Source organism: Nannobrachium achirus, assembly GCF_963921795.1.
Source record: "Nannobrachium achirus genome assembly, chromosome: 16".
NCBI classification, from domain to species: domain Eukaryota; kingdom Metazoa; phylum Chordata; class Actinopteri; order Myctophiformes; family Myctophidae; genus Nannobrachium; species Nannobrachium achirus.
In genome coordinates this window covers 53,800,939-53,827,418 of record NC_137823.1, presented here as the reverse complement: position 1 = coordinate 53,827,418, position 26,480 = coordinate 53,800,939, and the positions used below count along the sequence as shown (strand labels likewise).

General features: G+C 42.1%; 1 protein-coding gene across 1 annotated transcript in view; it reads left to right on the top strand.

Annotated features, from left to right (window-relative positions):
• Positions 1 to 210: 210 nt before the first annotated feature.
• The window catches only part of slc16a10 (solute carrier family 16 member 10), a 79,059-nt gene continuing 52,789 nt past the window's right edge, over positions 211 to 26,480 (top strand). The window contains exon 1 of the mRNA XM_080744254.1: positions 211 to 908. Coding sequence (XP_080600380.1) covers positions 503 to 908 — 406 coding nt within the window. The 5' untranslated portion in view covers positions 211 to 502. The remainder of the gene's footprint in view (positions 909 to 26,480) is intronic.

Here is a 26,480-nt window from a genome sequence, read left to right as displayed (position 1 = left end):
CACAATGCATAGAAGCAGCTGGGTGTATCTGTCATCGTAGTCCCTTCTGCAGCCAAATAGGCTAATATTTCAACTGTAGGCTCGACCTCACTGCCATGCTGTCAGGGCTCGGCCGGGCTCTGATTGGCCGCGGGGTCCCGACGCCCCGCCCCCCTCCGTGCTATCTATTTATACAGCGGTTGCAACACGAGCGCGTTGACAGCAGCTCTCCATGCAGCAAAGCAGCGGACCATAACCTCTCTGTCTGTCTGTGTGTCTGAATGGATGCAACTTTAACACAGCATTCACTAGCTTTTACATGACATCCCAGACATAACGGGGTCGTTTATTTGAAACGTTGTCACGGGCTTCCTTCCCCTCTCCCTCCCTTCCTCTCCTCCTCCTCCTCCTCCTTCTCCAGTGAGAAGAAGGTTTCTCAAGACAGGCAGGACAGCACAGGGCAAACTGTCTGGAAGAGAAGAAGGGTTTAAAAACGAAATAGAACAAAACAAAAGCCATTAAAATGACAGTCTTGACGGAAGGTAACGGCATGATGGAGAACGACCCCTCCGCCGCGACAGAGGAGACTGTCGCTACCGTTCCTCCTGAGGAGGAGAAGAAGAGGCTGCAGGAGGAGGAGGAGGAGGAGAAGGAGGAGGTGGTGGTGGTGGAGGAGATGAAGAAGGAGAAGAACGGGGAGGTGGAGATGGTGGTCCCGGGACGGGGAGGATCCGGCGGGGCCGGGGCAGCGGACCAGGACGAGGCGGACTTCGTGCACCCGGAGGGCGGCTGGGGATGGATAGTTATGCTGGCTGCCATGTGGTGCAACGGCTCCGTGTTCGGCATCCAGAACGCCTTCGGCATCCTCTTCGTCTCCCTGCTGAAGGAGTTCGGCTCCGAGGATGACGAGGACCTCAGGTTCAAGACATGTGAGTTACTAATACACTGGTTCCCAAACAATGGGTCGGGAGCCATTTGTGGGTCGCGGACTCGCGGACACATTTTTATGGGTCCCTTTTGTTTCCTACATTTTGCTTTTAATATTATTATTCTAAACCTTTTCAAAACAACTTTCCCAAAAAGTTAAGATTTTCATGAATTAAAAAATAAATACATAAATGCACTGATTTTTCTAAGTAATTTCATTAATAAATGAAGACAAATCTTAGAAATTCCATAAATTAGGGGGGGGGGGGGGGGAATCTAATTTATTTCTTAGAAGTAGGCCTGGTGAAAATAGTGGCTATTTTCATAACACAAAGACGCACACTCACAAAGTGTGAATGAATGAAAGAGGGTGAGTCTATAGTGACAGTTGTTTGCATGATGCAAGCCATTCAAAGAGTGAGTCAGTTATAGTAGAGTCACTGTGCACATGTAGCTAACGTTAGCAGACATGTAATATGATCTGCCTTTCCCTGCTATGGAGATATTCGCCTCAGCTGCACTGGGCTAAACCCCTTGACTTTATAAATGGGTATTTTCATTTTTAAACTCCCACAGTCAGAGTTGAGTTAACATTAACATTGTACTTTTTCACGGAAATGCTACTCAAGGAAATAAAGGTTAATTATTAGGTATTTCTTTATCATGTCTTTACAAAGTTGAGTCTTTGAACATCAGTGGTTTGTGCCTTGTGGTGGTGATGCTTCACTGATTGAATCAGCCCATCAAACTGCTCACTAATAGTTGGCAGGGACCCCCCCATGCAATTTGAGCATGACCCCAGTGACCCCATGCACCCTTGCACCCACCACCACACCAAATTACTTTCCACATACCAGTGGATGCTGGGCACTGGAATCTTTTTTTCTGAATCCCAATTCAACTTTTACTGTGATGCAATGATTTTATAATGATAATAATAAATCACTCAAAACAAGACCCCGCTTGTTGTAAATGTCTCTCAAATGTTCAGGTTTTACTTTGAATTTGACCATCACAACAAATGTAAACTATTATTTTTTATAATATTATATAAGAGCAAGAGGCATCTTTCACTTTTAATTTACGTTAAATCAGTGAAAAAAAACGTGTCAGTGAAGGTGTTAAGTGTGGGGAAATGTATGTGTTAATAGTGTCAGTTACATCACAACGTCAAGTCTGGAAACCCAAAGCCATGAGGCTGCCCCTCGACCCTTGTGCTCGCCTGTGTGTGCGTTTGCGTATGTGTGTGTGTCTGTGCACATGCGTCTGTGTCTGCCTGCTCATTGTGTGAACGTGTACACTAGTATGTGTATTATGTGTGCTTTGTTTTTCCCCCCTAGACCTTAGCACATGAATAATGACCATGTTCTGTTCCACTGTGAGCCTAACCACCTGTTGCTACTGATTCTACTGGGATTTGGCAAAAAACTGCAGCATCTGGTGGCAAAGTCTGCCTTCTCTCTTGTTATCTAGCTGCCCTACCAGTTCAAGGATAGATTATAGACAGACACAGCGTTTCCCTTTGCATGGCAAGAGTATTGGCAGCCTTGAGGTGATGGATAATAGCCCATCAGGGCTCACCAAACATTTTTGGCCCAAGGACCACTTCCAATTTTTTCAATATTTTTGCATCAGTGTCTTGAATGTATTTCTTTTATTGACGCCATACAAGTCACAAAACTACACATACCAACAAAATACACAGATAACAGTAATAATACAGTGTGCCAAAAAAGAAAAAAAAGAAGAAAAAAAAACAGACCATAGGTACTGGTACAATTATAGTTCAAGCCCAGGTAAGTTATTCACAAAGTTTATGAATGGGTCACAGGTTTTGTGGACTCTCCCTGTGGGGCCATTGAGAGTACTTCCAATTTTTTTCACTTCGATATTCTGCATGACATAATCCACTGATTGTGTGATGGAGTTGCTACATCTTTCCATTTCAATAGGATAAGGTGTCTAGCCAACAGTGATGGCGAAAGCGACAGCTCAGGGAACGTATTCAACTCTCATGTTTTTTATTTAGTTTTTTTTGTCCACCTTTTGTGTTGATTTCTGACATGCATTTAAGCACCAATGAGAATAATGCACCTTGAGGTGTCTCTCACAATGGGTTGTTAATGCTGCCTTTTGGTTTGTTAAAGGACGGCTTTGCCAATTTTCAACCTATCTTCATATAATAGGTCCTCACTAATGTTCACAATAAAATAGCACAATATCTTTACACTCGGTCCAAGTCTCTTAGGAGGGCTGTAGGAAGTTCAGAAACCGAAGGCGGTTATTCTACAGATGAACAATGGTTGTGAATATAATAAAATAAATTGTGAGGCATGGCGGGGCACCCACATTTGGGGACCCTTGGCTTAAGGCCTGTCCATAGTATCTCTGAAATGTTCGGTGAGTTGAACTTTCCGACGTGCAAATTTCCAAACTCTCATTCGGTATAATACTTTTCGAACCGGACCTTTTGACCAAAAAGAGCTGTTTCGGTCAAAGTATGGACAAGCCTTTAGATTTAGATAGACATTTATTGAGCCTAACTATTGGATGCCCATGTAGGATAGAACTGACTCTCAATTGAACTAAACTATTTTTGGAAAAAAGAAGAACATTTTCGCCTATGACATGCCCCGAAATAGGGACACCAGGGTCAATGTGGAGTGGAGCACAGAGGGCTTCTTTGTAATCGTGATGAGACTCTTCATCAGCATGCCTTAAGTCCAGCTGTCTCCTGCCATCCCCTCTCCCACTCTGGACTACATCCAGAGTGAGAATTATTACCATAGACTGTATAAAAGATATGGACAAAGCGAAGCCATTGGTTTCTATGCAGCGCAAATGACACAATATGGGTCCTTGGCATGGGTATTGCCATCATAGATTGTAAAGGCACCAGAGGATGCTATTGGCTGCCAACGGTCACGTGCAACCGCAGAGATACATGGGAGAATGTGGTCGGAGCCTCCCGAAATACAGCACACGAAGAAGAACACAGCCGGCTGGTATTAGTTTAGTTGGCCACGCCCCCCCACAACTTTATCAACAATTTTAACATAAATGGGACCTTATTTTCACAAAACGCATGAAAGGCAATTTTTAACTAGCGATAGGAACCATAAAGTATTTATGAAAATGTTAATTAAGGTTAGAAAACGAAAGGGGAAAATGAATGGGGTCCAATGGAGAACAATTCTTTTTGCGATCGGCCGGGGGAAAACTAGCGGCCAATCATAGGAAGTTTTAGTTCCGTATTGGAGCCATTTTAAATCGGCGGAACTATGCCCCTGATTATTACCCACCACTGCAGAGTTCCTTGATGAGTAATGCTGTGCCGTTGGGAGGTGGTATGGATGGATAATTCAAGACAATATTACATAACTCCATGAATGAACCCTAGCATTCCTAATCGGGGCATGTAATAGGTAAACATTTGGCGAGGATAGCTCATCTACAAGATCACAATGCGTTGTGAACTTGTAGATTGTCTATTTTCGGAAACCCCGATGATCCTGCCAGTTTTGGTTTGTGTAATAACAGTATCCAGATACAAAACATCAACAAGTAACTTTACTAAAATGTTGGTGAATACTAATTCATAATATTAAAATGATATTGATATTTGGAGTCATGGATGTACAGTACTAACTTGCCAACAGTGAGACAATAATAGTAGTACATTTCCTGTAGAACCTTGTTTATCTTGGGTGGTCATGTACTCCTTTTCCAAGAATGGCTGCGTAAGTGCGTATTCCCAGAGGGGGGGAGAGAGAGGCAAATTGTCCTTTCCGTCTCCCAATGTGACCGCTCTTCACTCAAGTATTTTGCTTTTTCCTTAGCACTGATACACCAACACTGGTCTTCCTGTTATGAGACACTCGGTATAGTGTATGCATGTATGGCCACTGTGACGTGGGGGCAACAGGAACGAACACATAGTAACGTACCGCTTGAACCCTCTAGACTTGGGGTTCAAGTGTTTAACGGATTGAAAGGTTGACTCCTGTTAAAGGAAGTCTCTAGAAGGGCCTGTAGACCCTCCCGGCAGGATGAGAGAACCTTTAGCCAGAAATATTCGACAAATGTCACAAATCTTCTAAATGGAATCCTTTATCTTATACCAATGGTGTATTTTTGTCTTTTTGTGATTAGATAAATATTTAAAAAAAATAGCCCTGGGGTGATGAGGTCAAATGAGATTATGTTGGGATTGCATTGCATATTAGTGTCCAATAACACGCCCCATAAATACTGTGTTTGTCGATACAAGGTCATTTCATGAGCTATCTTAGCGCTGCTTATGTCGGCTTAGATTGATGGGTTAGATTCACCTGTCAATACTATAATAATAACACTATATTGTAGCATTACCTGCCTGCACATTGTTTTCCTTGACATAAGGGCTTATTGGAGTGTCAAAACTCACCCACTGTGTGCTGATTGATGACATGATGATGACCCCGTCTATCTATAGAAGACTGAGTTTATCTTAACCACGCTGTTTCCTCTTTGATTGGGTATCCAGTCTATCCACTGTTTGCACCTGAAAGCCTATAATGAGTAACATCCGTGCAGTGATATGACTGCAGAATTGCGCTCTCTCTCTCTCTTTCTCTCTCTCTGTGTGTGTGTGTGTGTGTGTGTGTGTGTGTGTGTGTGTGTGTAGGGCTGTCACAATTATTACATAATCGTCTAATCGCAATTATTTTACATAATCACGATTATTTTTCACAATCGCCATAATCGTGAATGTTGAAAATGTTTCATATATATTCTTTTTAAAGTAAAAAATAAGTTGCATCGCGACGCGTTGTGAGCTTGTAGATCGGCTATTTCCACTATCAATGTTATTTTTTAAGTAGTAAGTTGTCAAATATGTCAGTAATGTATTTGTATATTTAGGTTATGTGTCATATCTACCATATGCAACTTCAAAGCCTAAAAGCCAAACAGAAATGTATAATTATCAACGACAAAAACACAATTTAATCGTTAATCGCAATTATTTGAGTGACAATTAATCGTCATGTAAAATGTCATATCGTGACAGCCCTAGTGTGTGTGTGTGTTGGGGATTGCTGGAGTCATCTCAGAATAAAGAGGAGTAAATTGAGTTTTGTAGCATGTTTGTCATTCAAAGGGGACCGTGGTAAGATGTGACAGCATAAGGAGATTGTACAGTGGGGTAATGTCTTTGCGCATGAGTACAACTTTATCTTAAACCCACCCGACAGTGTTGTAAACTGGCACTTCTGTGCATTAGATATGGCACTGGTTAGACTGCAGTTGATGGACTTTGTACAACTGTAGTGGTAATATAGCCTATTATGGCCTGATTTGTGGATATTCTTTGGTCATTTCTTTGGTCAGTTCCCAGCCATTACAAATTTAAAAAGGTGAAGAATTGTCATAGGCTTAGTTTTGTAAGTAAAGGATCAGTAAGCAGGGATTAATAAGATATTGTATTGTTAGTTGGGGTTGTTAAATAACTCGTAGTGAAGTTTATTTATAGGTACGGACACTGTACTTTTTTGATAGTTGTGCTTAAGGACACTTTATGTATATATATATTTATATATTATTTGTTCCCTCTCTTGATGTACCTTGCTCTTTACTGTACTCTACTCTGTTCTTGTTTTTCTTTTATCTTTTTCTTACTTCTCTGTAACTTTGTAAATAACCTTATACTGCTGTGCTGCCTCTGGGCAACTGATTTTCCCCCTTGGGATAATAAAGGTATCTATCTAGGTATGAGAAAAGAAAGAAACCTTTATTTTATCTTTGTAAAGAATTCTACTACGTTCAATTCGTGTACCTTGGAATCTGCTCCCCAGGACCTTTCTTGGAAAGAATTCCTATACAATTCACAGTTCACCAGTGTGTGCTTTATGGCCTATGATAAGTATACCTATAATGTGGAAATCTGTACAATATGTTCTTTGCAGGGCCTGGCCCTGGCCAGAGCTGCCATTTAGGAATTCGTGTGTGTCTGCAAAGTTGGGATAAGGGAAGTATAGAATGTGTGTGTACACATTGAAAACCCATCTGAGTTCCCTGTGCAATGAAGGCCAGCAAAGGCGTGCCAGAGCACATGTTACAACATGCATTATGTGTCTAGAGATTCATCCTCAATGGGTAAGGCTGGGGGGTTGAACAGTCTGTGTAGTTTACACTTAAAGCCTAGCTAGCTACAGAGCAAATATATGTTTGTAGGATCTTCTAGGTTTTGGTGATACCCTCACAAATCTGTTCATGTCATAGGCCAGGCATTCATGACTCAGTAGGGATGTTTAGTTTATCTCACTGCTGCTGAGGTAATGGAATAGACATTCAACAGGCATGTCTTTTGAAAGTTGGTGCTATTTGTCTCTCAGACTTATAACTACATTTCAAAAGATGAATACCTTTGTACTTTGACTTGTAGATGAAACCAATAGTAACTGAGGCAAACAACCCAACCACCTACACTTTGTTGGCCACAAAGACCAGGACATATAATGATGTTTATAATATACAATAAACAGTATTATTCAATGCAGAATTACAAAGTGCTTTGCTTTATACACAATGAAGCCACGATTAATAAAAAACAAAAAGATAAACAATGAAGATATCAGACACGAAACATGGTTTAAGAGTAAGCTCCTTGTGACTATTGCAAAGTATTAACAACATGTCACAGTTAAGTGCAGAATTGCATAATGATGTGTCATGACGATAACTGTGTAATAAATTAATACACACATGCCATGACATACTATATGTATAGTATTATGCTTAGAAACACCCATATAATCACACTATACCGACATGGTATAATTATGATATACTACAGGCTCTCTGTTTTATTGCAACTTGATGTCTGTTGAGTGTGTGCCTGCTTAGTAGTGTAAAGGAAAATGGATACTAGAAGGGCTCCTCAAGTAAACGTTTATACAATAGTCAAGTAATCCTTTTAGGATATTGGTATATCAGTATTATTAAAACTCAAGATGTTTATATTAGATGATAAAAGGAAAATAACATGTTTTATTCCCCATTTCACAGAGGATAATTCACTGTGTAAAATAATTGGGATAATTTGTGGAGCCTTAATTAGCAGGCTGCTATTAATGAGGACTTTAACACCTGTGTTGTTAACTGTGCATCTAATAGCCTACTTGGCATTATAACATGCCAGCTGTCGCAGTTGTGGAACCAGTCTATGACAGTTGATGGACAGGTCTCTTAGACCAGGGACACCACTTCTTTGTCTATGACTAAGACGTGAAGTGTTGTCACTTCTTAGTCTATCACTAAGAAGGGACAACTGAATACAAAACCAAAACTAGGCGTTCATGACATCATCAACCGCTTGCACCAGAAGATACTGTAAGGCCTTGCCAGTTTGAGCATGCAGAGTCAAAGCTGTTGTAACAAGTCTTGACCACTTACACTTATACTTATACACTTCATCGTATGACGAATAGCAAAAATAAGCAATCTATAAGCTCACAACACGTCACAATGGGGCCTTTTCCACCGGCAAAGAACCGGTTCTGGTTCTTTCTCTCGCCTATGGGATGAACCAGAGGTGTGCTTTCCCAACGAGAACCGGAGTTGGTTCCGAACCGTAAAAGTTGGTTCCGAACGGGAACCACAAAATTGGTTCTTCTGGTTCAATCATGGTTCAATCTGGTGGAAACGCAAGCCAGTTCGCAAGAACGAACCAAGTTTCCAAGAAAGTTGAACCGGCGCTGGTTCTGGAACCAAGGTTCTTTTGGTGGAAAAGGCCCCAATGTGAGGCACATGAGATTTGAGATTTTAGTGCTATTTTCCCTATTTTGTCATTTATTCGAATGTTATTGCCCCAAAATAGGGAAAGGGGTTAACGTGTCCGTGCAGTAGCCCACACACTTCAGCGTCTTGTCCTTTATGCAGTAAGGAGATTGAAGCACTAAGACATTTTTGTGTGAACTTGTGTTGCCAAGCACATTTCTGTCTTGTCATGCATTCGGAAATGTTTTAACTGCACGTTTCACTTCAGTGAATGGTTATTTATGTAGCATGGAGTTGGACGAAGTCAGGCACACCACCACATTCATAAACTCTGTCAGGTTCCCAGGGCTGTAATCGGAATGTATTTTAATTTCATGTCATCCCTGTCCTGTCTCCTGTCTCCAGTGCCAGAGATGTAGTAAATTATAAATTAACATAGACCTGGGCTGGGGTGGGTTCTGGAATCCTGCCCGAGCCAATTGCGGCGCTTCATATTGGTGTGGGGACAGCAGTCCAACCCCCATCGTCTTGTTCTCCTCTCTCCGGCCAGGTCAGTGGCCTTTGCATCTGTGTGTAATGGCCACAGGTTCCCTTCTTGTGGGGAATGATGGGGTCAGGGGTGTCGCACCAAATTCTGGGCCCTGGGTACAAGGATTCACTGCGGGCCCCCCATGAATGTTCTTCATAGGAGGGAGGGGTTTAACCCATTTAGACTGGGAACGCATTATTTTGTGCTTTAACTATTGAAAAATAGCAATCGTGCCGCGCTGCAAGCTTGTAGATCTGCTATTTTTGAAAAATCGTGAACTATATATGTCAGTGGTGCTCAAACCTTTTTATGTGAAGGACCCCCAAAATTATATGTATTTGGACCCCCATCTCAGATTTGCACCCATTTTCACGACTTTTCAAAAATAGCAGTTCTACAAGCTTGCAGCTCGGCACTCGGTGCCGTGCTCGCTGTGAGCTTTTATATCTGCTTTTTTTTTTCAATAGCTTAAGTATATAAAATAATTAAGGCCCCTCCACCTTGGGCCATAGTAACTCAGTCCCACTGGATGGGGTTATTCATAGTCCTCTGACCATGTAAAGTCTTTTGCACGTGGAGACTGAAAGACCTTTGGACCTTCCAGGCAGATGGCCCAGAGTCTGTTTTGATGGAGCTGGAGTAATCTGAACTATCTGTTGATGTCCGTTTTTATGAAAAAGGAACAAAACAAAAGGCTCGCATTACCCTATTATGATGCCCATTTAATACCCCTATACTATGATGAGAAAATCAAATATTATGGTTGTAAGGGAAAGTTGTTGCATAATGATGTGTTGGGGGGATGGGGTTGAAACCGACACTCTGACAAATGGCTGAGCAGAGTTGTAAATATTGTTTTAGTATCTCTACCTGTGAGGGCCGGCAGCTGCTCTCAGACAGTGACAGGGCAGCAGAGCCCTGGTGAATAATAAAGTGACTCCACAGGAGGACCACACTCCACTTCTACTGCCTTACAAACAGGGGTGGGCGATATGGTGATAATTATCGTTGAGACGATACAATGTCTCCACGATATGCCTTTTCAGAGGTATCATATGCTGTATATCCTGATACAATTGAGGGAGCCTTGTAAAAAAAATCCTGTTTAATCGTAAATACAGAGATTCATTGAAGAATTCAATTTAAACCTGCATTTTGGTCTAAATCAGTAGTTCTCAAACTTTAAAATGTCAAGGTCTCCACTTAACTCTGTCAGTATACAAATGAAACCAAATGGACCCGTAAGGGTCCATTTGGTTTCATTCGTATACTGTCAGAGTTACATACTTGTAAAGTTCAATTTAGACCTCCCAAAAGGAACCCAGAGAGTCTAGTTTTTGTCAAGTACCTTGAAAATTAACCATAAAAACCGATGTGAAAAAAGAATCGTGATAAAATCGTGTATCGTGATACAGCTTGGGAAAATATTGTGATATTGTATTTTTCCATATCGCCCACGCCTATAATAAAGTGACTCCACAGGAGGACCACTCTCCACTTCTACTGCCTTATACAAAGACAGCACAACTTTCTACTTGAGTCATGACTTGGGCTCACTGTGGTTTTCACCAATAATTATAACATAATTGGTTCTCAAAGCGGGGTCCAGGGACACTCAGAGTTCCTTGAGGGGTCTGTAACTCTGAGAGTATGCAAATGAAAACAATGGACCCGTAACAGGTCCTTTTGGGCCCATGTGTACATTTGCAGAGTTACGCGTGTCCTTGAAATTCAAAAGCTTGAGAACCTCCGCCATAAACTCTATTGTATTTTTGGAGAGGCAGTAGGTAATCTGGTAATTTTCTTCTACAGTAAAGCTACTCACCAGCGTCGGATGAGGGAACATAGTCCTTAACATTCTAAAAAAAAAGAACAGATAAACCAGCTCACAACGCCTTGCATCGGCTATGTTTTCCAAAGAGATTTGATGTAGAGGGAACAAACAAAGGAGGGTGACTTGTACAGTATTTAGACCTCTGGGGTCTCCGTTCAATAAAGTATATAGGGTTTCAAGTGGTTAGTAAGCAATAGTTACTGGTCTTGGGCATGTCAGAACAGTGAATCTAACAACCCTTATGGCAATCAGTTGACTGGGCTGTGCTAAACAGGTTGTTTCATCTAATATCTCATCATCTTTAAAGGAGGAACCAATTCACTAGTAAAGGGCACGTCTTAAACAATACAAATGATTTGAGGTGCTTATATATTGAAGTATGAAAAGTTGATGTGGAGACGCCCTGAATAGAGTAAAAAATCACACTCAATGTGAAGTGAGCAGTGGTCGTGCTTGCATAACATCTTCAATTGGTAATTGGTGATGTAATATGGCTACATACACACACATATTGCTATGGCAAAACGCTGAGGAAAACACATTGCTATGGCAAAACGCTGAGGAAAAGTGGCTACAGACACACGCACAGCCACTCTATGGAGCGGTTTACCACCGCTCAAAAATGGGAAAGAGGAGTGAAGAAGAGGATGAGAGGTGAAGGGAGAAAGGGGTGAGAAGGGTGTGAGAGATAAATGGAGACACTTGACACATGAGGATGTGGGGTGTTAGAGGATGAGGGCATGAGAGAGACTGGAAACAAAGGAGGATGAGGGACGGAGGAGCCAGTGATGCCAGTTGCAGGTGCTGAAGGAAGGCCCCGGAGGGGGTAGAGAACCAGGGTTATGCTTTGTCGCATGGCGGTGTTGTGTGCAGAAAATGATCTGTAAGTAAGCACAACATCATCGTCCAATGGGGCATAAATTAAACATCCTGGGGGAAACATTTGCCATAAATAGCCGATCTAAAAGCTCACAGTGAGCTTGCAGATTGGCTATTTTTTGCAGAAGAGATTTAGTGTAGAAAAAAGAGCAGAGCAAGTACACAGCTAACTCAGGTCAAGTTGACTAAGTGTAGAGAGTTTTAAGTGGTTAAGCATTAGAACATTGTGGTGAAATTGCAGCTGTCTGAATGACTCCATAGGGGAGTTGTTATCAGACATGATTGATATAAGGTGAGTGTGGGGTGAGGTGTTATCTAGTCAGATTGATATCGGGCATGGTCTTCCCTTCCCTCCTGAACATGTTTATGTTACTCCTTTATTCATCAGTTACTTGGATTATATCCTGGCAGATCCTTTGAGGCCTCAAATCTGGTATGTGATTCACACTGGGCCAATCCATGGTAAATGTAGATGCACTGTGTTTCTGAATCTATGTAAAATGCTGTCCTGTATGTAAGAGCGCTGGGGAATTAAATAATCAAAACTTTCATTTTATATTTCAAATGATGTAATCATGAATGTTGGCAATTAACTCTATTCCTTATTTGATCTGCTAGTTTTGGCTAATGTTATATCCAGAATATGGATGCTGGGGACGGGGTTCAAATACCCAGAACACTGAACAACCCATCTCCACATCCAGCGTATCACTATGTCATTACAAAGCTAGATAGACAGGACACTGACAAATAATGAGGTTCTTAGACACTGAAAACGTGACAAAAACATAAATCGGGATGTTATCTGTAGCTATAATTATGCAGCCCTACTTCGGGGCACAGTCCTACCAAGACATCTATCTCTTCATGGAAATCTTAAGGGACCCATCTAAGCCAGGGGTCTTCAATGTTTTTTCAGGCCAAGGACCCCTTAGCTGAGAGAGAGATGAAGCAGGGACCTCCACTACACAATGTATAAAAATGTGTGGCAGATTAAAGTTGTTAAATAGATTTCATTGAGCTTCACAGACTTGTTTGACAGCACTGTGATGTTGGATTCATGTTAATGTAAATCTTCTGATATTTAACCACGCAAACCTGACCTTTCACTCTGTACTTGGTCTGCTCTTTTTTCCCTCTACAACAAACCTCTTTGCCAAAAATAGCAGATCTACAAGCTCACAATGCCTCGCAGAGCGAGGCGTTGTGAGCTTGTAGATTGGCATTTTTCTAGTATCCCTATTCCCCTCAGAGTGTACTTCCAGTTGTTAATTTAAAAAAGAAAAGAAAATCCTCCCACACAAAGATTTGGCGGCCCCCCTGTAGTGACCGCCTAGGGGTCCTGGACCTCTTGTTGAAGACCCCTGCTCTAAAATGTATAGTTATATCACTTTCTATATATCGTCTAGCCTTTATCCTGGGCTTAACCCCACACAGACAAATATTTCAACCCAGTTTTCAAAGCAGACATTACAACCTATATATGGCCCATATGGAACCAACCATGGCTATGGACTTTTGGTCAATGATCTCAGTTTTTTTATGCTTTAGTCTTTCCCATTTAGAATGGGTTCACATTATTGTGTATCATTATTTCTATGCTTTAACTATTGAAAAATAGCAGATATACAAGCTCACAGCACGGCACCGAGTGCCGCGCTGCGAGCTTGTAGATCTGCTATTTTTTTTAAATCGACCCGATTCTATAAGTGTCTTTTGAATCCTTCTAAGGTTTTTTTTGAAAAACCTGTGTTTCTATGTCAGCAATCTGGCTAGACATCGTCAAAGAAAAGGCAATTTTCACTTAACTGGAGCTCAGTCTGTTCTTGAGAGACTACTATGTTAGTGGTTCTCAAACCTTTTCATGTCAAAATGATATTTATTTGGCCACGGACCCCCATGTCAAAATATTTTCACTGGTTAAAGCATTCAATAATTCTTGGCCTAAATGGGTAGACTCTTATACTCAACAACATAAAAGCTACAGTCAGGCAAACAGTTGGTGTGGGTAGGCAAAGCCAGAGCCTGGAAAAGCAACAACACGGTAGATCAAATCACTCCCGACAACCCTGACGAGTTTCAGGTGCGTACACACACACAAGTTAATATTTGACAGGACATTTGATCTCTGAGTTTGGGTGAAGGTTGTTTTGGAGATTAAACGGTACAGCAGGTAAACACGCGCTCCACCTCAGTGGTACCAGGGTTCGACCAGGACAGCCAATTGTTTGGCTTCTACGCCCTGAAGAGTCAGCATCGGCCCATAGCCTGAGGGGCTGGGAGACTAGCCTAGCTCAGCTAGACAATCCACCCATGTTAAAACAAGGAGGGGATACTGCAGTTAGTTAGTTAGTTGCATTAGTATATAGTCTGGCCAAGCCAGGCTACTGGGAGACAGCCAGACAGGCCAGCTAGCTAGGGGGTCCACGGGCAGCGGGATACCAAGATGCTTTAATCTCCCTCTGTGAACAGGCTGACCAACTAAGTGATCTTAAAAGCTGAAGCCATATTAAGTTAAAGTAAATGGTGCATTTATATATAGCGCTTTTATCCAAAGCGCTTTACATAGATTGTGCATTACATTCACACACACATTCGTACACAGATGGCGGAGGGAACCGTGCAAGGCACCAACCTGCACATCGGGAGCAAGTACCCCTACTTCAGGGTCTTGCTCGAGGACACTTTGACACACTTGCGGTAGACATCCGGCCGCACTACCGGCTGCTCTACCCCTGAGCCAATGCCGCCCCTAAAGTAGATAGTAGACCCAGGGTTATACAGTCAATGATATGATATACCAGTACAGTAGTATGATAACATTTGGTGTGTTATCCATCTGGTATCCGACCAGACAGATGTTGGGTGGAAATGTGGATTGGTTACATTTGGTTACATTGGTTACTCAGTATGGCCTTTGTACTGTATTTCAGACCAGTGGTTCTAACATGGCCTTAAGGGTCATTCCCACCAGGCAAGATAAAGATAAAGATAAAAAAATATCGTTCTCAATTGAAGTGGATGGTAGTGTCCACACTGGAGATTGGACGCTACTATCCACTTCAATTGAGAAAGATATTTTTTATCTTTATCTTGCCCGGTGGGAATGACCCTTAACTGTTCCTCATTTTTATGGTTGACCCCCAAGGAACCCTGGGGGTCACCGGACCCCACTTTGGGAACCAGTGCTTTGGACTGTAGGCCTGTCTATTTGGTGAATTGTTTCTGGTGTTGCTGACTAACCTCGAAAGAAGGGGGAGTGAATTCCAAAATATAAGAATTCTGCCCACAGAAATACTTTCAAATGGCTGTGAAAAGTCTCTTATATCACTACTTGTAACTAGCCTGCATAGATGAATTTCAGTGTTGTTCTGTGAGAAACTAAACGGGAACCGTACCTCAACTGTGGTCGGGCCCCATTTGAACAGAATTCATTGAAAAGGGGTGGATAGAGAACTTCCCCAATCACCAACAGGCCTGTGCACACCACCCCTTTCCCCCGTTTAACGTCTTACATATGGTCCTCGACTCGAGAATACATTTCAGTCAGAAGTCTCTCCAAGTACGCTGTCACGTGTTTCCCCACATTTCATGCTCAGCCATAAATTATTCTGCAGCATGTTCACATTTTTCCTGCCGTGTCATGATTTGCTGAGTTTCACTTCCTGTCATGTGTGGACAAAACAACTGATGAAAGGTTAACGAGGCAGATACAACACAGAGGATCTGATCCATAATGTTCTGACTTATACTTGGTAATATTAATATCATAAAGTGTATAAAACACTTAAACAGAGATTTACCAATACATTAAAACGAAAAGAATGATAGTCAAACAATAAAATAAGTTAAATATGTACAAACCCCTGCCACACAAATACAAAATATTTTGGCATTGATCCAAAGCCAGTGACCTTGACTTTGTCCTTTTTAGCTCGCTCAGGGTCAAAGGTCACAAAGACCATATGTGACTCATTATTTGTCAGTAGTAGGCCTAGTAAACATGTTAACTGTTTTGGGGGGTTTTGTATGTCATGATGTAATATTTACCAAAACTGAACTCTGTCGATCTTCAAAAGGTAGATCATACTTGAAATGGGGCATTTTAGTTTCTAGTTTAAAATAACCTTTGACTATGTTTATGGTCAACCAGTGATTTTGACCCTCTTCACTACCTTTGTCCTTGACCCAATCATCACCTAAATGTAATCAGGACCCTTGCTTACCTTTCCTGAAAGTTGTCATTCCGCACAGCTGTTTTCTCTTAAAGTTGCTAACAAACAGACATGCATGTCCCCTACCTTGAGGGGGGGGGGGTCCACAAGATAAAAGGATGGAGCATTAAAATATAATAGTAAACATTACATTAAAGAGACTATAAAAGTTTTTAAGAGGTGATGTAAAATATGGTACAGATTGTACTGTAGGCAGGAGGCTGGTCCTAAACCTATAGGGGCCTCTACTGCAAGCGTCCAGTCACCCTCTTATAGCAGTGCCCAGTGGAAACTGGAAATGGTTTCCAGCTGGGCGATGGAGTCCCAGTCGTGACGCTGAATGTATAGTCCGTTTAAGCCTGATTTATACTTAATGGCACGCCGGCGGCGCGCTCCATTAATAGCCAAATCTACAAGCTCACGCAACGCGTCGCGACACGATGCATTGTGAGCTTATAGATCTGCTATGTTGGGGGCACGTGACCCCTGGCACGCCACTGGGTATAAATCAGGCATTAAGGCCCAGATGTGTGAGCAGAGTTGCAGCATGGCTGAGGCCCCGCTCGGGGCCTCTGGGGGATTAAACGGCAACCGTTCTAATTATGAATATAATTGCTGGTGGGAGCCACGGTAATGGCATATCCAGGGTTTTTTTTTTCTCTTTAATGCTTGACATCACAGAGGACAGGGAGGCTGGCTGGGCCGGGGGAGGTCCCTGAAAGGAATGAGAGCCAGCGATGGGGCAGATTTTGTCATAACTGGTTCAGTGTAACACCGAGGCTCTGCGCGGGCTCTGCGCCAATGTTTCCCAAACACTGGGTCGCCGTCACCCTTTTATGGGTCACCAATAAAATAGCCCTTCATTTCTTGTTTCCTGCGTTTTGTTTTTAATTATTATTTCAAAACATTAAAAAATAATAATTTAAAAAATGATAATCATGAATTAAAAAAAAAAACGAATTCAATGATTTTTCAAATCATTTAGCGGGTTCACTAGCTTGGGTCCTGGGGAGACATCGAATATCTCTTTTGGGTCTTTCTTGAGCTAAAAGGTTTGAGAATCAGTGCTCTACACCAGTGTTTCTCAAACTTTCAAATTTCAAGGTCTCACCTTAACTCTGACAGTGTACTACAAATGGAACCAAATGAACCCTAACAGGTTCATTTGGTTCCATTTGTACACTGTCAGAGTTACAGACTTCACTTGTATGGGTCAATTTAGACCCCCTTAAAGGAACCCACAGAGTCGCTGGAATCCACTTTGAGAAACACTGCTCTACACCACAATACGTGTCCCCCTTTCTAACAGACACTTCCTGTGAGCTAAAAACAGATTTGTGGCTGGATGTCTCTTTGCTCTCTCTCTACGTCTCTGTCTTAACACTCCCTTTCTTTGTTTACTTAAAACTACGTTGTGCCCCTGGCCCCTGGCGACACTTGCATTGACTTGACGTTTGCAAATGGCTGTAAATGAAAATGTTGTGCAAACCTTTCATTGTGATCCGTGCCATACATTACATTCTGAATTAGAGGCCTGGAAATTAGAAGCAAATCGATCAGTCTTTTGTTGGGCCAAACAAGTGTTGTGGGTTTTAGCAGCTGTTACACTGCAGTAAGTAATGAATGAGTCTCAGCAATGTGCGTAGCTTAACACAGACCACAGCTTATAAACTCATTAACCTTGCTGACTGGGGACACTGCTCAGTTCAATCCAGTCCACCTCACTCTAACTTTTCTGTCTCCATCTTTCTTTCCTTTCTCCATCCTCCTCTTCTGTTATGTCTCTCTTTCTCTCTCCTCTCACCATCTCTTTCTGTCTCTCTCTCCACATCTTTCTCGCTCCCTCTCTAAATCACTTTCCAGTGTACTGTATCTCTTTCTCTCTCCCTCTTGCCAGCTCTTCCAATCTCCGGTCTCCACCAGTCACGTGGACTCCGCAGTGTCTCCACTGGTGGTGAACTACCGGTGGAGCAAGACGAGGCCCACAACTCCCTTGACCATTCAAAGGGAGGAGGTGGAGGTTGTGTGGAGACCAACTGTACAGGGTCCTGGAGGACACATTAGCAATACATGCAAACTCCACACAGAAAGGCCCTTTTGCCAACCATTTTTACTGGACTGAACACTAATGCTCTTTACGAGATGAGACAGAGCAAGCTGTTCTTCCTCGAGGCTTCAATGTGTGCAACAGGCTGCTGCTGTTGTTGTTCTGCAGTCTGTCAACACACAACACAACATCAGCACAAGGGACACTAACAACCTGGACTGGACTGAACATCCGTAGTTGGAGTTCAACTGGACAATCTTGAGGAGGTTATGGAGGGGAGGATGAGGAGGAAGCTGGACACCTTCCCATCCCCCCACTTTGTGGCTGGACTCTGGCGTGTTTGCACTAGGATCATATATATTTAGAACTTTGACAGATGCCTGTTATGGATAACTGTTGAAAGACTGTACTATATGAACTCATAGCCTGTTGATAGATATATATATGCATCCAGATACTGTTGACAGTCTGTTGACAGACATTCTCATATATTCTCTTGATGCATGCATAACCCGTATACTCATTGTTGAAAGATTGCACATTGATTATATATAAACTCAGCACAAAAAGAAAGGAAACTTGACTTCGATCCATTATATCTCCCCAATTTGTATGGTGTTTTATATCACTTTTATTGTTGATTCGTCACCTTTACAACGAGGTACAGTTTGTAAGCATCGGGCATTCGTGGAATGAGCAACACAGCCGCAGGTGTGGGTAGCGCCCCTCCAAAATGGTCGAAATGGCCTGGCAGGCCTGCAATACTGTTCTTTTGGTGTTCACCTTTGTTGCTTGGAGCATTGAATGATCCCACAGTAGTAGGGAAAAGAAAAAAACAACACATATTGGCCATTTTTACACTTTGTTAATGTTAAGCTCAGTGTCAGGGAAGCCCAAAATGAGAGTAAATGCCAGCAGAACAGTATTGCAAGCCGTTTTGGCAAAATATTGGTCGGCACTACCCGCACGTTTGGCTGTGTAGCTCATGCCTCTAATGCCCAATGCTTACAAGCTGTACCTCATTGTAAAGGTGACAAATCAACAATACAAAAATATATAAAACACGATACAATTTGGTATTATTAAAGGGGAGATATAATGGACTGAAGTCAAGTTTCCTTGCTTTTTGTCCTGAGTTTATATTCATCACTGGTGATAATGTAGCTATATCAATGGTTGTACAGTATATTTATCATTTACTGTAGATTCATACATGTATTTTTATATCCTCTCCTCTGCTTTAGTCTCTTAATTCCTCTCTCTCTTTCTCTCCATCGTCCTCTTTTGCCTCTTTTTCTCTCTCTACTTTCGACACAGGAATTCAGACCTTTGCTTGGTGGGAGTTCAGGCCCAGCCGTGGGTGTAGTGCTTGTACAGTACGGTACAGTTGCTGGGCTCAGGTCAATGGGTCTAAAATTAGTGCTGTCTGATCATAATGAGAAATGGCTTGCCGGTCTGGGTGGAGGCGGGTCGGTACAGTGCACAGATCCATCATTTGTCTCGTATGGCATTTACTGTGTACATTTGTAATACAAGCCAGGGGATATGAGATTATAGTACATGCAACGTGTGTCATGAGAGTCTTCAGGGCTCAATTTCCTTTTCAATTAATCGAGTTATCTTGGAGCATTTTTTATTTAATATTAGAAATAAGTTATACATTACATTATGAAGCAACGTGAATATTTGTATTTTATTTTATAATTGATTAAATCAATTAGTCGCCTACGTCAGGGGTTTTCAAAGTGGGTGACGGGGCACCCTGGGGTGCCGCGACGGCGGTCCAGGGGTGCCGCGAGATAATTTGATAATATTTGGAAATTATTTGGACACTTGAAAAAATATTATTTAGTATAATTTTAAACTTGAAGTACAACGTTATTTTCAGTCAGTTCTAACCAAAATGGCTATTATCTCAATGTTTTCCTCGCAACATAATCACTAAAATATCGTCACTGTCGGGCAGAAACCTTGTATTTCCAAGTTTCAAATGTGTCTTTTGGTAAAGCAAAACCCTGCTTCATCATACAAGACTGTCACACAAAACTAGTGAAAACAGCCGATCTACAAGCACACAACTTGTAGATCTGCTGTTTTCACTAGATTAGTAATTTTATAGATGATAAATACAAAATGAACAGTTTTGGACATGCAAGGTTCCCACCCAACAACGACGATATGCTATAAATATAAGGTGCTGGGAGTGAAAATTATAATGTAGGGGTGCCTCGGATTAAAAAAATATTCATGGGGTGCCCTGAGACAAAAAAGTTTGGGAACCCCTGGCCTACGTCTCACTATTACCTGTGGTTCTGTGGCTCTTCAGTGGGGCCTGGCATCCATCCTGTCCTAGGATGACTGTGTTCCTGTCCTGGCACACGATGGGCCAGAGGTTCACACTGCCGGACCGACCTGGACCTTTGCCAATTTGCCAACATGAAGCAGCTTAGCTTAGCCCAGATCAAACCCAACAGACTCTGACAGAGGCGAGAGGTACTGTGCGTGCCTCTAATTGAACTGGTAGACCGCTATAGCAGCTGTCCCCCAAATGCCGTCTCTGTAACTGTTCATTGACACCTGTGAAATCTGAAATTCTGCCCTGGTACAGTATATAATATGTGTCATGCAGTAGGCGAGGTTTTGCACGTGGAGGGCATCTGATTTTCAGCTCCATGAGTGCAAATGGATTGTTACAAAACGAAGAAACGTTATACCTCTGGTGGGTGAACTTATAAGTGGCTTGGACCTTTTATTTCTTTATTTTACCCTAATTCATAGTAGGTAGTACATAACAGTGCAACATGTGTTCATGTGCAGCAACCACATGATGCAATTTCCTACTGCCAGTAACAAGTTCACTGTAGCACCAAACACATTGTAGTGTGTGAAACACATCTCATTTTTGAACACCCTATCGTCAATATCCAATTATTTTGTACTTGTCTGACCATAGTGTATTAGTTTATTTGACAGGACACAGTCTAAAAAGGGACAATGTCCTCAAATACATCAGTCAGGCGAGGCTGTCTGACTACTCTTGAGGTGAGTGGTGAAAGATCAGAGGTTTGTCTATATTTGACGTTTGATTGCTTGTGTTTTTCAATTTAAATCAGCATATACATTTTGCCTTCTGTTGACCAACATACTGTGTTTTTAGTACTTACAGTGCCTAGGAGATGTTGTAAGGCTGTCTCATGTACCAAGCTTTCACTATAATACACTATATAAATACATCTGAGACCGAGACTTGGTGTATGGTTTATGTATCTATTTATATGGTGAATAACCAGAAACACAATTAAAGTGTCACATTTGCCGTGGTACTCTGGTATTGAGGAAGGTAGAGAAATGCTCACATACTGTATACAGGAGTAACAGCTTGTGTGAGTCCACTTAAATCATCTTATACAAATTTTGTTTCTAATACAATCGTATATTTCATGTTACCTCGTCCGTTCCGTGGAAACTGTTCTGCCATCCATGTTGTAGTGCGAACATTGAATTACCTCTCAAGCTTTGTTAATATCGCCACAGTTATAATTTTCAGTTTGGTACCCACACCTAATTATAAATCAGGCTTTACAGTACATATGTTTTTGGCAGAGTGCACAATTAATTGACTGATAGATCGTACATGTCAACTACAAGAACCAAGTGAACCGTGCGGTGCCTTGTAACGTATTTCACAGGTTCAGGATTTGTTTCCATATGCTAAGGGCAAAGTTAAGGTTCTCAGAACCTAATGCGTTCTAGGAACCCATGGGAGGAGCAAGCAGTGCTGTGGCAGCTGAAATGAAGACACTGCTGTGCTCATCAACCATGGTTATCATGAAAATGTAAACTAAAACAATCATAGAACTTCTCAGCATCTGGAAGGTCCTCCTCCTCACTGTTTTTTCCAGGTTAATAAATGAAGGAAGGACACAACGTTAAGTGGAGGTTAAATGAAGCGTGTCCTCTCTTCCATTCTTTATATGATAAGGTCCAATCCTCTTTCCATGTCAGAACCTGCTATATTAGCCTAAGCAATTTGGAGGCCTCTTGCTTACAAAATTCCTAGAATGTGTTGTGATAGGAGGACTCATTGTTTATTTGAGCAACTCAAAGAAATGGCCTGTGGAATGACCCAAAGTAGCAATATGAGTCAAGTCTGCCCAGCCATTAGTGGTTTCCATTGACTTTTGGTTAATAAATAACTCGCCAACTAGTGTCCTAATGTCTAACGTGAGCTTTGCAAATGTATTTACTGAAATCAGGGCAAGCTCACCTGATCCATTAGGGCACAAAGGCCAACAGGCCATTCTCGCCTTATGTGTGTTTGTCAGATATCTGGTACTTCTGCGTCAATCACAGTAAACAGGAAGCGATGCGCCCAGCATTGATTACTGCTGACAGGGTTTGTACAACCAAACAGACGCATACCAGCAAACACGTTTATTGGCAAGGAAAGTATTTCCAAGTTCAAGGATCACAGTTGAAAAACGAAACAACAAAGGTGTCAACCATTCTTTAGTTTTTTTGGTTTTTTTACACGCTTTGAACCTTCTTCCTGGTTCATGAGAGAGGCAGTTCCTCTGTGGTGGTGAGTGTACAGGCTGGTGTTGGTCTTTCCTTTACTGCGGTAGGTGTGGGGTGACCAGGTTCAGGCTCAGTGAACGGAGGGGTCCCTTCCTAGCAAGCAGGCTAAGCAGAGCAGACAGACGACTTAAGAGCGAGCTCCGCTCTGTCTGTCGGTGACCAAGCTGGGGCCTGCAGGCTACCGCTTGGATGTATGTCACTGGGAAAGAGACCGTCCTAATATTACATTTTCTGACTCCCCCCCCCCCCCCACCCACCAATCCTTTGTCTGAAGCGTAAATGCTTCTAAATCAAGAGAGCCAAGCAGATGAAAATGGGACAGCAATTTCCTGTTCTCTTTTCAAGGAATCCTTGGTCCTTCTCTTTTTCTGCACTTGACATTTATTACAGTATGTGGGTTCCTCTCTTTGACTTCAGTTTGACATTTATTACATTATGTAGGTTAAAACGGGAGGAGGAGGGCTGATGCCTCAGCAAAAACTGAACACTCAGCAAATACTGTACTTGCTGCCATTGAAGTATTTCAATGGACTGGTTTGTGGAATAATTGGTTCTGAGAGACTCTGTTGTTTGGCTCTGAAGTGTTTCCTCATACAGTGAATGTTAAGAAAACGAAAAACAGGAAAGTTAAGCTGATGCATTAAGCAAGAGGAAGGAGCTAAATATAGGTCTCAAGATGTTATTGCTATTCTTGACAGGACTAATTATTATATGCACGTTGTTGCATGTTTTGGAGTGAGGGATTCCTTCCTCGTGCTCCATCCAGTAAACAAGCATCTATTGAGCAACCTTGTTGAAATCTCAGGTTACGACTCTGTGTTCGTTTGGACATAACTCAGCCTCGGGTCAGTTTAGGCCTAGCAGGAAAAATAATGAACCTCTTCTTCTCAGAGCTGTGAGGAACGGTTCATTCCAGGGTTTGATTTGTAAATTAAATTGTGAGGGGGAGGAGGGGGAGCTTTTTTTTAGTACTGTTTGTTTTGTATACCCTATACACAAAACAAAAATAGCCGATGTACAAGCTCACAACCCGTGACCCGTCCGTCGCATGAGCTTGTAGATCTGCAATTTCTTAACTTAAAAACTGTAGTTTAGACAAATGTGGAAACACCAGGCTTTTAATGTGGTTGGCATACATTTTAATGTAATTATTAACTTGTGACATTATGAAACATAATCAGTCTACATTTCTCAGTAGGAAATGCATGTATTTCATTTAGTCAGACCAGAAGCAGGGATTAAACATATTAAACATATCCCCCTTGGCGATAAAAATGAATCAGGGGGATGTCAAAAGCAGAGGCATGGTTCCTTTGCCCTGCCTTATCTTTTCCTCTCTTATAACTGTACGTTTTCCTGAAGGCCTCTTGCCTCCTCAACTATGTTTTGTGTGTGCGTGTGTGCGTGCCTGCCTGCAGGCGTGCCTGCACGTGCTTGTGGGGGTAACTGAATGCTGTGGTCAGACCAGACGTTGAATGATATTCGCAAGCTTTCAGCATTATGGGATTCCACTGATTACAGTTCTGTAGAGAGTTTTTTTTTTCTTTCCAAGAACCATACCATGGGATACTCAAACTTCTGAACCGGTGGGCCACATTACAAATGTCTGGGTTGATATCTGTCTGCCTGCTATCGAGTGGGATAACATTAAAGATAGCTGAGCACAACTCTCTTTCAATTGCTTCACAATATTATTTATGACGTTGCCACATTCAGCACAAAAAACAGCTAAAATCTGCGATTTCTATGGCCGTTTTCAAGATGTTTTGGCCATCTCTGGAACGCAAGGTCCAATCTGCTCAGTTTAAAGCTTGTTGGATGGGCAACTTTGAGGACATTAAGCTGGTGGGCCAGTCAAAAGTGTGCCGCGGGCCGGAAGTGGCCCACGGTCCGGAGTTTGAGTATCACTGCCATAGCAGAATGATCTGTGAATCTAAATGAAAATACCCAGGCCTATGACTTCAACCTCTGCCTTCCACGTACACGTTTAATTCCTAGACAGTTCGTTTTTAGTTGATAGACACACGGATAAAACATGTAAAACAAATGACAGTGACCTTGAAACCCGACAGCAACGACTTTTCCCATTACCAATGGTGGGAAACAGACACAAAAACAAATTCCAGACGAACCGAAACCACAGTGTTCCCCCCCCAGAAATGTCAACAAAAACAACACTTTTTTAAGTAGGCTACTCATTCGTTACTTGCTCATTTGTAACACATTTTGTCGTCATAGTAGTATAAAGGCCCTCGTCAGTATCAACCGACAAGTGTAATTCATTTAATTTGCGGTCAGAGGGCACTCACCGAGGCATTCACTGTTTATTTGTGGGTTAGTGTGCGTGCGTGTGTGTACATGTGTGTGACATGTGTGGGACAACGGTATACTGTATCTGGGGGTTTGTGGTATGTTTAAGTTCATACGTTTTCCGAGAGAGAGGCACAGTGGCGTCAGTTCAGAAAAAGGTAAGGTATGGCAACATGACTGGTGTCGCGCGTGCAAGACACCAGTCATGTTGCCATACCTTAGCAACATGCATGATACAGTACATTTGTTTCAAGAAGTACATTCAAATTTTCCCTTTTCTACGGTTTCTTGGGCTGGATATGGCAGCCTGGAACGTTGTTCAAGTGCAGCTAAACTTGGCATGTTAGTAAACGTGCCACAATTAACAATAATGCATTGCGCCTGTGCAGCTGACCTCGGAATATACCATTTTGTCAAGTGACCATTTTGTTAAATTTTGCATTTGTAGTTAATTTAACAACACAATAACCAGAACGGATAGACAAAGAGACATTCATGGATTTATATTTAAAAGTAACTTTTATTTTCCCCCCTGGACCCAGCGTATGGCAGCTGCATACCCCTGCCATACCCAATTGACGCCCCTGGAGAGGCATGTTATTCTTGGTGTTTGTCAGTTCATTCACATTCCTGCTGGAACAGAGACACAAATCAAAACAACCCAGTGAAATTATACCTCGTATTACCCCAGCAACGGATTGTTTGTGGATAGTTTTTGCCCACATGTGTACAGGCAAACACCACAGAGATGTCTTAAGGGCATCACAAAGAGTCTTAGCCACAGTTTTGTCAGCAACGACAAAGAAATTGCCATCCAGCTGCCCCTTTTTACGTAAGCCATTTACCATGAGAGGGAATGGGTTGTTGGCTGATTTACCACTGTTTCAGGGCAAACAACCCTGAAACAGTGGTAAATCAGCCAACAACCCACTGCCTCGAATGGTAAATTGCTTTTCTACCACTTTTTCCATATAAATTTAAAACACAGTTGTAACTTGCAAGGATCTTTATTAATTGTTTCAGTGGGCGGGGTCCATGAGCCAACTCAAGGTTGTTGGCCTATTTACCACTGTTTTAAACCAATCAGAATCCAGTATTTGAACACGTGACTAGAAAAAGTGGTAGAATCACAAATAAATAGATCATACTATTCTGTCACTATTCTGTCACTATTCTCCTTTTTTGGGACTTGCTCTTTGAAGTTATTGTACTTTGCACATATTTTACTTGCACAATGTATTTACCTTTTACTGCATCATCTACTGTATGTAGGATATAAGATTGGGACAGGGGTGGTAATAGCTCAGGTGGTAGAGCGGCCGTCTTGGAATCCGAATGTTCCAGGTTCGATTCCCCCCCTGGTTATATCGAAGTGTCCTTGAGCAAGACACTGAAACCCTGGCTGCTCCCGATGAGCAGGTCGGT